A 14,220-nucleotide genomic window follows, 5' to 3' on the forward strand; every position below is an offset into this window, starting at 1 on the left:
TTTATCTTTTGCTTTATCATTATATTTACAATAAATGTGGCATCTTTGCCTTATCCCTCTTAACAAGATCCTGCTGGTTTTTATTCTATTGGTATAACAAAGTCCTTCCAACCCTTCCCATGAAGGATTGGGGTCTCCTTTGGGCATAAGATCCTGTCTGTTTGCTAGATCATAAAGCAGGCCTTGAGTCAACTTAAATTCAGGCTATTTATCCAAAAGTCGTTTCGTTGTCTGCTTTTTTCTAAAAAATCCAGTCTGAACCAGCATATGCAAGCTTCTCTAGGCGGTGGTACTTCCCTGGAGGTGTTTGCCTAATCACATCCCCCCGCTGTTCTTAGTCCCTGGAGAGCTATGATCTCCCTCCTGCATGGAATTAGGTAAAATCCCTATCCTGCAATGGTACTTAAATTTAAAACAGTGAGATCTCCCAAAGATATTAGAGGAAATTGTCCTATCTCTCACAGATTGAATAATGAATGACAAGATGGGTAAAATGAGCCCCGGGGGCTAGACAAAATGGCTGCAGAACAAACCAATGTGGAGTCCCTATCTTGTAAAATGCAATGCATGCCTGTTTGTGACCCTTGGACTACCAAATACAAAGCAGCTGACTAAGATTTTTTGGTCTAAAGTAGGGGGAGATTTTGAAACTGTTGACCCACCAGTTGTTGTCTGAGATAGCAGGGCCCTATGAGGACAAAAAGAAGCCTCACAAGTGGAAAGGCTGATGCTATAGCACATTTGGGAGTGGGGGGGGGGGGGGGCGGGAGATGCATGTTTAGGGGGTTGGAGAATGCAAAAATAAACTATTTTCCTGCATTCCCTGATACACCAGGATTTGGGAAACTGAAAAATTGAAGTCTGAGCAGAAGTATGAAATGAGAACAGAGGCTGCAATCCTGAAGAACTTATATCCTTCCTATATAGCTTTCAGAAAAATACTGTCAAGCTTAGTCGGGGAGTAGTGGATGTAGCCTGCTATGACTGTCCAGCATTCATTTTGGCTCTTCTGAATTCATGCCATGCACAAACAAACCTGCTGTCCATGTCCCCAGCATGCCTAGTTCCACGTTGTGGTTCAGAGAGAATGGGAAAGGGAGATGCAGTGTTCCATTGCCTGGCTCAGCAGAAGTGTAGGGGAAGTGTTTCTGCTGCATTTGACACTTACATGATGCACATGCTCATTTAAGCTCAGGCGAATGTTCATACCAAATGAATTTTAGTTTTTGTAGGTGGGAAGATATTTTTTGTTATTGGCTAGCACAATTTTTTTTTTCAGAAATATTTCAAAAGATTTTCAGGGGGTCACTTTTCTCTCTTTATCCTTATGAGTGACCAGCTTCTTGAATCCATCAGGTTGTTTCTGACCATCATGTTCCAAAGTGGAAGGTATTAAACATTCAATAGGAAACAGATTTCTTCAGAATTGCCGGGGTGAGAGAATTTCCAGATCCTAATTGCTGAGACTCCAGGAGGACTGAAGAAGAACTCAAAGAAATGGATATATATACTTGGAGATTTAGATCACATGTCAAAACTGAACTTATTCAGCTGGAATGTTCTGTATGACTATCAAGGTACTCCAGATAAAGTTCTTCAGCTTCTTTAACAGATACAGGTTAATGTTCAATATTTTCCAAACAGGCCATTTAACATGCAGATTTTATTATTGCTCTAAAAGAACTGGATATAGAAAACAAGGCTTTGTGTCTCATCAAGATTATAATGCCCAATTACTACAAAGGCACTGAGAAGCATTTTATGTACATTTCTTTATTTGTATATGTTTACTCTTCACATTTTGGTATTGATGCAAGGGATGGTTCAATATTTGCCAAATATTTTGGAATATTATTAGTATTTCTCCAAAACAATCTGGTGCTTTAGAAAACAAGTAGAAAGCAAAGATTTGTATTTCACTGAGAGTATGAAGCCAATTAGAATGAAAATGTCATGGATATAGATCTTATGTACATGCATTTTGTGTTATTCATTTATTGTGTTATAATTAATTTAAATCTATATAAAATTATTAAATTTTAGCGTGTGTACATTACATCTGTTTGCATCCAAGTTATACATGTTTCCATTGTTCTGATGCCCCTTTTCTATATATTCAATGCAGTTGTTGTATTGAATGCATTGATATCTATAGCATTGCAGTCTATATTTCAGTACATCTTTTAGCATTTCACATTATTGTTTGTCTTTTTCATTAATTTAATTACTGATTAAAAACCTGTCAAATGAATGAACTTTGAAAATAATAAGCATTGGGCTTTCTGTAGCAATGACTTGTTCATTTGTCATAGACACTACCATGTCAAATGACAGTGCTGGCCACTGTCGAAGCTTAGATGAGGCTACCAATTGGCAAACGGGGTAGGCACATGTAAGCAGAAGGAGTCTTGCTCAAGTTGATGGGATTGCCATCCAGTCTGATGTCTTCTAGAGCTCTACGGGCATAAGTAACATCTTTCATTTTGCAGAAAGTGTCTTCATGCATCTCCTGAATGTTGTTGTTCTAAAAAGAAAAGCAAAAATATCCATAAAGACACAAGTATATGTTTGACAATAATTGTCTTTGAAAACCAATTTATTGACACATTTTCTGTGTTGTAAAAAGAAAGTAACATAAGCACAGAGGATCAGGTTGTTTCCCAGACCGAGCGCCTTTGCACTGCTCACAGTGCAAAAAAGATTCTGGCTGCAGATAGCCAACTGACAGTTGTCCCAGCTAGGGGAAGCTCTCAACTGGTATAAAACTGCAACCTGAAACAACCCCTCACACTCTCGGGAAAAGGCCAAGAAGACAGGGTGGAGCAAGGTGGGAAGGTGAGAGACCAGAGCAATTCCAGCTGGAAAATCATGCCCAGCGGAGGTCAACCCAAAGAATCATGGAACTATAACCAGCCCCTTGACATCCTCAGACCTCTCAACTTGCCAAGGCACAGATCTGGAATGCAATGTATGTCAAAGGCCCTAAATAAAGGGCTTACACACCCACAATTCATGCAGGAAGCTTAAAATGCTGTGGGATTCATTCATTTAGCGTAACTAACTCTTTCTGTAACCCCAGCTTTGTGATTCTTTTTCTGAGGTAAACAATTTTCACCAATAAAAATGATAGGGCACCAAATTTGTGTGGGACATAGGTTATTTTAGAACTAAAATGACATGTCTCAAAATGAGGAGCACCTAACCACTGTGGAGATCCCCTCCCACACTTTTGTGCCAGCCAGATATTGGTACAGGAGAGAATCCAGCTCGTTGCCTGTGTGTCATATTGTTCAATATGTAGTGGTTTATGTTGCCCCAGTTTAGCAATGTGAAACCAATAGAATGGATTAACATTGTTAGAATACATTTATTCTATACAGGTCTTTACTTTTTAAAAAGTAGGAATCAAAGTATGAATATGCAATGGGGTATTCACCCCACACCAGCCCAAAAGGGATTTATGATGCTGAGGAGAGGCCAATTAATCTGATAACCTGCACCTGGGGATGAGCCAGGCCTTGAAGGGCTGATTGAAGATGGAGCCCAGCTGGGGAGGAACAGGAAGGACTGGTATAAAGCTAGTAAGTTGATAGCAGAAAAGGGATGAAGGGTGGGGAGTTTGAGGCTATGGATTTCAGTAGTCTGCAGCTTCTCCCTGGGAGGAAGGAGTTTGAGCTGGTACACCCAAAGAGTGGGGAGCCAGAAGCTGTAGGAAGGAATCCAGGGAAAGACTCAACAGAGTCTGAGGGAAAGCAGACCACAGTTGCCAGGTATAGGGTCCCTGGACTAGAAGCTGGAATAGTGGGTGGTCCTAGGTTCCCTTACCAGCCACAGGAGAAGTGGCACAGACCAGGCAGCAGAATTCAGACTGCCTAGGATGGTTGTCAAGTGGGACTTTTGTACCCTGGAAGGGGAGGGGTGTAGTGACCTGGCTGGAGGGCTAAGCATGAAGACAGAGCACCCTAAGTCACAGGGGGTAAGAAAGAGTGGTGGCAGAGATGCAGCAAGCAGTACAACAGGGTGTTGGACCCGTAAAGACCTAATCCTCAGAGCATCCAGGAGGAGGTGCCACCTAGTGGTGAGTAAAGCACCCAATGACAAATGATAACATGGTTTTGCTAGTCTTATGTTCCGAATTGTGGGCCAGCTCCTTCATTGGTGTAAATAAAAATGGCTCCATTGCCTACACTAAATTATATCAGTGGAGAATCTGGCCCTTTATGTTTGAAAATATTTACACTGCAAAGATAAGTTTTAATGATTCATTTTCAGATGGACTAGTGTTTGGATTATTCAAATTTCATTTTTTGTCACCTGACTCTGAAATGAGTAGAAAGAGTGAATTTCATGTAATCAATACCCCGATTAGCCGAAGGTTTCAGATATCCCATGATCCATTTGGATAATAAGAGTTTACCTGAAGTTTAAAAAAAACAAACCACTAAGCACTAATATTGGTTTGCCCTCCCAGTTATATCTGTTGTTCTGTTTTGCTATTAAAAAATCAATTGTTTTTTAATCTACCTGAAGATGAAGAGCTTGGAGGCTTTCAGGAAGTGGGAGTGGGATGTGATCCAGGTTATTGTCAGTGATGTAAAGATGATGCAGATCAACCATATCCTGGAAGAGAAGGAAGGGGAGTGTTTCCTAAAAAACTAGAATTTTGTAAAATCTCCAAGAAGGAGACAGTAAGTTTTACATCCACCTTTGCAATGAGAAACTGAACTCGCAAATTCCTTTTAAATCAACATGACTCTAGGTTTAAAAAAAAATTACAATGAAATATAGATAGGAACATGCATTGCCAAGATCAGTTACTATCAGAGATCTTCTATCTTGGTAAAGCAACTGAGAATGGCAAATAAATATTGAAGTGGAGTCTTCACCTCAGCATTGTGTCAAAATGCACATACTGTCTGTCCCAGCTTCTGCAGAAAGCCTTTCCTTTGGGCCTGTTTTTTTTTCCCCCCTAGAGGAGTCATCAGGTTATTGTTTGGCAGAAATCAATTTTGTTCAAGCAAAATGTATCTAAATAATAATCTTTACCCCCCACCCCCAAAAGTAAGATGGACTCCTGTGTATCAACAGTGGCAAGTCTGGGATAAGCAGTATCTTCTAATTTCACCAAGGTACAGACTATCAGGACTCCTGAGTTCTCGTCCCTTATGTATCAGAGGGGTAGCCGTGTTAGTCTGAATCTGTAAAAAGCAACAGAGGGTCCTGTGGCACCTTTAAGACTAACAGAAGTATTGGGAGCATAAGCTTTCGTGGGTAAGAACCTCACTTCTTCAGATGCAAGAAGTGAGGTTCTTACCCACGAAAGCTTATGCTCCCAATACTTCTGTTAGTCTTAAAGGTGTCACAGGACCCTCTGTTGCTTTTTACTCGTCCCTTATGATCATCTTGGGGATGTCAATAAACCGCTCTGTGTCTCAATTCACTCATCTGTAAAACAGGCATAAGACTACCTACCTATTTCACTGGTTGTTGTGAATTCATTAATATTTGCCAAGCTCTTTGAGACTCTAGGATGACAGGTGTGTATGTGTGGAATAGTGGGGCAGATTTTCTCCAGTGTCTGAGACCCACTTCAATGCATGAGTGAGAGGCCATCAGGAAGCCTGGGGGCTGGATTGTGCATTCCCCATCTCATGCTAGGTGCTAGGCTGAGAGGAAGTAGTTGGTGCAGGAGCTGATTCTGCAAACTTTGTTATGCTGTCTGAGAGCCACTTTCCCATGAAGAAATTCATAGCTGATCAAGTACAGCTAGAATCTAGCTCCTTTGGGACAATTGGACAGTGTATAAGAGTCAGATCAGGCATGAGAATCTGACCCACTGTTTTCATTATTTAGATGTTTTAAAATCGAGGCCTGGATTGTGATTTAGTGATGTGCCTGGAGTAAGGAGCAGCACATGATAGTTTTGCTACCAGGAGGAAGGATGTCACTCAGGAAGTTGCTGTCTACCTGCTGTTCCAGAGAAGGAGTGAACATATATGCCCCGAAGTGTGCATTCTACAAAGTGCCAGTGTAGCTACACTTCTGAGCAAATTGGAAAGGAGAGCCAAGGCTCTGCCCGCCCACAAAGGTCGGGCCACAATTTCCCCCAGAGAGGAGGAGAGATTTTTCTGTCAATCCCAAACTCACTTTAAATGCTTCTTCCTTTATTCCTTTGCGGCCAAGCCTGTTGTTACTAACATCAATGAATGTCAGGGTAGGCGGTAACTCGGGGAGCTGCCTTATCTTGTTATCGTGGAGCACTAGCTCCTGAAGCTGGGGCAGCTCCCTGAAGGCATCTTCATCAATCTCGGATATAAAATTTGATGTCAGATCAATCCTCTTTAAATTGTCTGGCAGAGAAAATTAATAAAATATTTAGAGAACTCCAGAACTTATTTCTGACTGTCTTAAAACCTAAAAAGGAAAAAAAGAAAAAGAAAAAAAGAAAAGAAAAGACGCAAATGCATTTTAATTACATATGAACATTCCCTTAGATGGTATTTAATTATACATGTGTACTTATATGGTAGAGCATTGATTACTTCTCCCAGAGGTCTTTAATAATGCAGTAATGCCAATTTGAGGCTTGAAGAACTTTTGCTCTTCTGAAAGGGGCCAGCTTCCATTAATAATGAGCACAAATGTAATTTATGGAAGCTTCAAGAGCAGAACATACTTCTAGGAGGTCCAGTAAGCTCCTTTAGTGGGGGGTCTTCCACTGAGAGCAAAATTACACAATTGGAACAATTTTTACTTTGAGAGATTCTGAGGAGAGCTGGTAAAAAAAAAAAAGTGAGTATCTTATGAAATTGAATAAAAAAGACTCCTTTTGTTCAAAAATTTTCATAATTGAAAAATTTCAGAATGAAATGTCAAATTCTCCAAATTTTCTGAAAATTTTAAAGTTTTCAGAGTGAAATATTTTTCATACTGGAAAAAGGAAAGGAGGGAGGTTAAAAAAGTAAGCATTTCCATCCAAACACTTTCATTACCCACTTCTTCCTTTTTTATACCTTTTTCCAGTAGAAAAGAGTAAAAAGTGATAATGGGTTTCAATTTTTGTTTTTGTTTTTTTACCAAAATGAAGCAATTTTTCATAAACAAAACCAAAAGAATTTTTTTTTCATTTGGTTAAAAAAGTATTTTCCATTAAAAGTGTGTGTGTTGCGGGGGGGGGGGGGGGGGAAGATTCCACAAAAAAATTCAGTACGTTGTTTGTGAGCCTGGTAGTGTCTCTGGATATTGTAAACATGTTTGAGATGAGCAGTCTTACTCAATAAGAATAAATTTGTGTTACTTTGTCAAATAGGGCATTTTCAATTTAATATAAAATTAATGATATAAGTTGGTGTGTTATATTAAATGATTAATTTTTAAGTGCACCACTTTAACGGTTCAGTACTGGTGTTTTACTCTGTAAATAAAATCAGTAAGGACAAGATTTTCAATATTGGGTGGCTAAAGTTGGGTTCCCAGAAACTGGCTTGATTTCAAAAGTTTTCAGTACCCAATGGTTTCCACTGAAATCAATTGTGGGGGCTGTGAACTTTTATGAAAACCAGGCCCCTTTAAGGCCTCATAAGTTCCTTACCTAAAAAATTGAGGGACTCAAAATCACTAGTTGATTTTGACAATTTAGGCCTCAAGGAGCCTAACTTTAGCACGTTTTTGAAAATCTTAGCCTCAATATTTCCTTTTCCGTAAGGGTTTCCTGTTCATACCAGAGCAAACCAATAAATATCTTTAAACGAAGAACCTTCTTTAAGCTTCTATATAGATTCCCTTCTTACGCTTGCTAATTACTGGATATACTGCCTAAAAGATAATTGCTTTCTTTAAAGAAGAGAACTAACCACTGTACTTTAAATTCTCTATGTTTTTTTTTCCCCTTTAACATTAATTAGAAATGCTAGCAAGTGCATAGATAAACAGTCAATTATTTGTATTGTACTATTTGCACTAATTCTAGGATTGAATTTTAGTGAATCTAAGTCAAGCTACTGAAGGCTTAGGCCTCAATATAGCAAAACACTTTACCAGGTGCTAAACTTTCAGCATGTGTCCCACTGACATCGATATTTGACATAAGATTATATAAAACAGTTTACCACTTAAAATGGCATGAAGCAAAAAAGGAAAAAAAAAAGGGAAACCAATTGCATCAGAACTGTCATCCATACTTTGATTAGCAAAGTCATTTTTGTTGATCTTTTTGATTCTGTTATAGCGAGAGTAGAAATGGGTGGTTTTCTTGGGCAGTGGAGGAACAGCATCGAGTTCATGATCATCACAGTAGACTGTGGTCCCTAGACATGTACACAGAAGGCAAGTCGGAAGACCTATGAAAAAATTAAAGGAAAGCAATTATGTGAAGAAAAATGTGCGTGTGCACTGAGAATATTAAGATTGGACCAGTTTTATAAAAACTGTATTATCTAAGAGTTTGGTATTATCATTAAGAAAATAGCAGTGCTTAATTTGTGCCAGGGCCTCCCAGGGCTGAGGACTGGCACCTCTAGGCTTGGCAGTTCATAGCCCCGGCACCTCTGGGCTTGCCGCATCAGTTATGAAAGTAAAAAAATTGCTTGAGCCCTGGCACCTCTTTCATTACAGAATAAGCACTGGAAAACAGCACATTGTGCAATAATTATAGAACATATGTTCTAGATATTCCTTCCAAACTTAAAGGTTTTTAATGTATACTTTAGCCTGTTTGACTTATTGATGATGGAAATAGAAATTAAAGGAACTGTAGCTGTTAACATATGTGTTTCTCAAAATATAAAATGAATCAAATAATACTACAGTAGCTGACATTTTTATTCTGTGCTTCTAAAAAAGTATATGTATACATGGGATCCTATTCTTTTTTTTTTTTAATTACTGGAGATATCCTATCTTCTAGAACTGGAAGAGACCTTGAAAGGTCATTGAGTCCAGCCCCCTGCCTTCACTAGCAGGACCAAGTACTGATTTTTGTCCCAGATCCCTAAGTGGCCTCCTCAAGGATTGAGCTCACAACACTAGGTTTAGGAGGCCAATGCTCAAACCACTGAGCTATCCCTCCCCCCAAATGGTGTAGCCTCTCTGCTTTCCAAGGGTCTGGCTGTAAACAGGGCATGGATGAGATTAGCTGATTAAAAGTCAGTCCAGATAAAATGGAGGTGATGCTTATAGGTAAAGGAGAAGCATGTAGATGGTATGCCAAAAATGGTGTGTGTGTGTGTGTGTGTGTGTGTGTGTGTGTGTGAGGCTCACTACATATGGATGGTCCTGGATCCCTTAGCACTTCTTGATTTCCAGCTTATAGTAGTGGCCAAAATACCTTTTTTCATCTATTTTTGATTAGAAGATGGTGGACACTAATCCTCTGCGTACCTTGCCACAGTTACATGTCTCTGACCTCCAGATTAAATGATGACAGTGTGTTTGATATGAGGCTAACCTCTAACACCATTTGACATAGGGTGTATATTATCTCCAAAGATCTCACTGGCTTCTCATTTGCTTCGAGGAGCAATTCAAGGTATTGACATTGATCTAGAAACCTCTGCATGGTTTGGAAGCTCGCTCCCTCTTTTCCTAGGTGTTGTCATGACAGTTGAAATCATTTGGAGCCATTTGGCTCAATTCTTAGATTTATACTCTGCTATACTGCTGACACTCAACTCTGCTGTACTCCCCCAGTCCCCTTCCCTGCCATGGGTACAACACTATTGATTACAATAGCAAAGTGGAAAATCAGGCCCAAGCATTCTTGTCAGTCTGTTTACCTTCAGCTCAAGGTGCAGGGCTTGTTGTGTCTCTTCTTAGGGCTAGACTGTGGTTGTAAGCCACAAGTGTTCAGTAGGGGGCAGTACAGAGCTGTGCAGGCTTCCGTATGCTCAGGAGCAATACTGGGGAGATTGTCTTTCATGTAGGCATGAGCTCCCCTGAGGCTGCAGAGCGGGTGCAGAATGCTCCCCTTGGTATTCCAGACCTTTTCTGTGGCCTGATGTGATTCTCTGATCCTCCCTCCCTCCTACACCTGCTCTCTCAAGAGGGCAAGAGTGCAGGGACTGCTATTGTGAGGAGTAGCTACCTACATGCTTCCCCTTTACCATAAGCAGCCATGCAAGGGGTGATAGCTGCTTGCCCACCACTGTATGATTATGCTAGTCCCACTCACTAGTCTTGGCCTTAGGCTTTTGCATAAAGGAGTTAAAGTACAGAATCTAATAAGGTGTAGTTTGGGATGGAGGGGGCGGCAGGTTCTATCTATATTGACATTTGTCCACATGCTAGGTTTTGTGGTTATCTTTACTATATATGTCCCAGAGATTGTAGGATCCAATTTTTTTTGTAGAACTAACATAATTATATGGGGAAACTGAACCTGGAATCCTTACACATCCCAGACATCCCCTGGTCCTGTGGTATTCCCAGAAGAGCAGAAGGTTTAAAACTTCAGTGGAATGGATCAAGTTCCTTTGATTGTCAGATTTCTATGAATGGTCACAATGGATACAATCAATATTGTGTGCAAATTCCATTCTTGCTATAATTTTGATTACAAAGATTAGGTACGTGAACTGGAATTCATTATCTCTCTTATCTATACGGGTTGCCGCTGGACAATCCTCTTGGGGTCTTTAATGGCTAATTCCTTTCTTGGATTGCTATGTCTTATTTACTAGTGGACCGACATGATATGGCCAGTCAGAACTTAGTGCTTCAAAGTTCAGTGTAATGGAACCCATTGAACATGAACTTAATACACAGTAATATGAAACATCTAAGTTACTGATAGATTCCTCTGGTGATTAAAACCATGATAAGAACAGCAGTCACAACAACTGCAATCCACTTTCATAAGAGTTTCATATGAGAAATAGAATTAATTTGACATTTCCTTCTTATTAGGGTTATGAGATTATAGTCACATTGAACTCCTCAGATGCTAGGCTACCCTAAAGATTCAAATGTGGTGGCTTTGAAACTTATTACAGTTACTTACGTTTAGTTCCGTAAACAGTATCTTTTGGATGATTATTGAGGAAATGAGTTTTTTCAGAGGCTTATAGAGACAGGATATCAATTTCCTTCCCATTGTTTTTTAATTAACATTTCTGATCCAGAAGCTTGACATCAGGAAAGATTTCTCATCCCTGGAGCTAAAACTGCTTGAAAGATGTGCATTTGCAAAGAAAACATTTAGCTGCCCCAGGAGGAATATGAAAATGAAAATCGAAACTCAAGCCATTTCACCTCATTCACAGAAGGTTCCTACTAAAAGGTGTGGGACATGGAAGGCTAGAGTGGGTCCTTTTCCTGATATTTCCTCCACAGAGCCACACTATGGAAATCGTATGCTTGGCCAGATGGCCTTCAGACCATTTTGAGTAGTGAATATTAGTGGGCATGTGCGTATCCCTGAAACCTAACATTTCACTGATGGAGGGTATAAGTATTCCTGCTCCACCTCATCTGTTTCTCACCTGTTTTGGCCATGGACCCAACTGAGCATTTTGTGCTGGATAGTTTTGTTTTTAAAATTTATTTGGTCAGTTTTACTAAAAGTTCAGTTAGTGATGTAGTTAGTGAAAGTTAGTGGAACTTACCATTTAAAAGTACCATTACTTATTGGATTGGCTTTTAGATTTTTTTTTTTTTTTTTTTTTTTTTGGAGTTGCCTGTTTTGGCTTGCCCCTCTTGGCCAACTAGGATAAGAAGGCTTGTTTCTGTAAAAAGGTCAATCACTGAAGAGCATAATAATTGCTAGCAGTGCTCAGCTGAGGGACACCCCTCCAAGGGCATACTAGGTCTGCTGCCTGCTTTCTTCAGGCAAGCAGAGAGAGGAGCCAAAGGCTAAAATCCTCCCTTATTCTGGAACCTCTGTCTGCAGTGCTCAGGGATCCAGGAGAAATATCTTAGAGGCAAACTCCACTCCAGCCTTCCCTCCCACTGGGTGATTTGACCTAGCTTCAAGGAGCAAGCCTGACACAGAGAGGTGTAAGTTACACCTCCTCAAACCTCTGTGAATCAGTTGTAGTGAATCTGGGCCTAAGTGAGTTTAGAGTAAAGCTGTTCGGAAAAAAAATTGACACTTTTTTTCTGGCAAAAAAATGCCATTTTGTGAAAACAATTTTCTTGCAAATGTATCAGTTTCAACTAAAATGGTTTCTCAGGGCCAGGATACAGAGATGGCCACAGACTTTAGAATGGCCAATAGTGTGGTGATCAGGGCACTCATGTGGGCACTTGAAGACCCCGATTCCAGTCCCCGTTTCAAATGACATTGCTGGTGAGTGCCGTTATCACTGGGCTATAGAGTTATTCCTCATTGGAGTGAAAACAAATATTAAAGCCTTTAAACTTTTCATGAAATGGAGTTGTTGTTTCCCAACCAGGCTTAGTTCAGAGTCTTAGATGGTCACCTTAGACAGGACTTTGCAGCTAAAATAGGGACAGACTTTTGCCTCTTCTCCTTCCTTCTTGGAGACTACTACTTCTTCTCCTGGGCTGGTGTGGACTTAGGAGGCAAGGGATTCTGAAGTGGATTCAGCAAGGGAAGGTGGAGATCCTGGGTTTCTCAGCCTTCCTGTTAGTTGGCAGAGCAGCACCAACACCTGACATAAGAACACGTGTTCCAGCCAGGAGTTCCCTATCCACATTTTCAAAAGGAAGATCTCTCTTTCTGATAGATCCCTCTTAGCCCCTGTAAAGTATGACAGATTCATAATACATAGGGAAGTTTTGCATAACAACTCTTTTGAAAGGTTTGAAAATCTAAAATGGAAAAAATTGCATTCGATATTTCAGAATTGTCCAGAGAATCTCCCACCCCTGTTTTGTTTTCACATCAGTACAGATTCTTTATCCTGGTAAAGTCCAGTTGGTGGCATTTAAAAAAATGGGTCTGGGAGTGATCCCGTTCCATCCACTAAACATCCACATTTGGAAATAGGAACTCCTCTCTTTTTTGTCCCCCTAGGCACTAAGATGATATATTGGTGATATAATCTCTTCCCTGGCTGCATCTCTATCACCACATGACATTGAGACCTGTCATGGTAGCCACCAAAATGGGTGAACCCCCAACTTCCATGTACTTGAGACTATAGCAATTACTGATCTTTGGTGTAGTGGTGTTTTGTGGTTTGATGGGCTTGCATTTTATTATAAACTTTTAAAGGAATTTCCCTTGGGGCTTGTCAAAGATTCCAGTCTGACTAGCAATAGTCAAAGACAGAGGAAATGCCCATGTTTCCATTTAGCAAGTTAAGAATGGAAACTTGTCTGTCTTTTCCCAGAGTTGCCACAATGTTTTAATCAATATTTTTAATGGAAAGGCTTACTGAAATTGTTAGAAATCATCAAACAGATGTTCAAAAATGATATTGATAAAAATTTCAATTGTCACAATTTCACAAAAAAATGGAAAATGTTGATGACTTTTTTTCATGAAAAGTTTTGTTTTTGAACACTCCACTTCTGATGAGAATTTTTTTTTGTGGGAAAAATTTGACTAGCTTTATAGATGACAACTCATCCCAAATTAGATAAATGCTTAATAAAAAGCAAACTCACCACCAGACTCAGTGCATCCTGGAAAGCAACCTAATGCAATGGTATGGATTTTTTTTTTCACTAACCATCATGTGTTTGGGGCCCAAGAACTCCTGATCCCTGTGGTGAAGAACCGTCAATTAGTTTTGGTGTTGATGCTTCTTCCTCAGCTTCTTCTGGCAGTGGTGGTGGTGAATGAATCTCTCTAGTTACAGAAGGTAACATGGTTCCAATCTCTATCTGGGGAGAAACACAGTTATATTAAGGAGGTACATTACATGTTTGTATTCACTGGCTGGTGGTGTTCTAACAATGCTTCATTGATCAGATTCTACCACTAGAGGCCAGACATGCTCTGATGCTCAACGGTACATCTGCGTTTTATACTGCAGCTACCAGATGACTTTGACTTGGTCTGCAACTGTAGAGCTTATAAAACTGCAACACATTTATTCACTTTGCACCTCAGATATTTTCTTTGTTAGGGAAAATATTATAAACATTCTGCATTAATGAGAACTTCTATTAACCAAGTTCTTTTCTCACACTTATTCAAAGATAGCATACCGAACCAATTTTGTGATACAGCCAGTGATATTCTGTCTGACAAATGAAAAATTACTAAGACGCTCCTAAGAAAAATGCCAATCATCTGAATTTAGAATGGCAAAA

General features: G+C 39.8%; 1 protein-coding gene across 2 annotated transcripts in view; it reads right to left on the reverse strand.

Annotated features, from left to right (window-relative positions):
* Positions 1-1,648: 1,648 nt before the first annotated feature.
* Positions 1,649-14,220, reverse strand: part of EPYC (epiphycan) — a 33,305-nt gene continuing 20,733 nt past the window's right edge. For both annotated transcript variants that reach the window (XM_054016209.1, XM_054016208.1), the window contains exons 3-7: positions 13,635-13,788; positions 8,181-8,339; positions 6,148-6,350; positions 4,525-4,620; positions 1,649-2,524 (exon numbers count right to left, since the gene is read on the reverse strand). In XM_054016209.1, the coding sequence (XP_053872184.1) occupies positions 2,354-2,524; positions 4,525-4,620; positions 6,148-6,350; positions 8,181-8,339; positions 13,635-13,788 (783 nt within the window). In that variant the 3' untranslated portion in view covers positions 1,649-2,353. The remainder of the gene's footprint in view (positions 2,525-4,524; positions 4,621-6,147; positions 6,351-8,180; positions 8,340-13,634; positions 13,789-14,220) is intronic.

This window comes from Malaclemys terrapin, chromosome 1, assembly GCF_027887155.1.
Source record: "Malaclemys terrapin pileata isolate rMalTer1 chromosome 1, rMalTer1.hap1, whole genome shotgun sequence".
Taxonomy (NCBI): domain Eukaryota; kingdom Metazoa; phylum Chordata; order Testudines; family Emydidae; genus Malaclemys; species Malaclemys terrapin.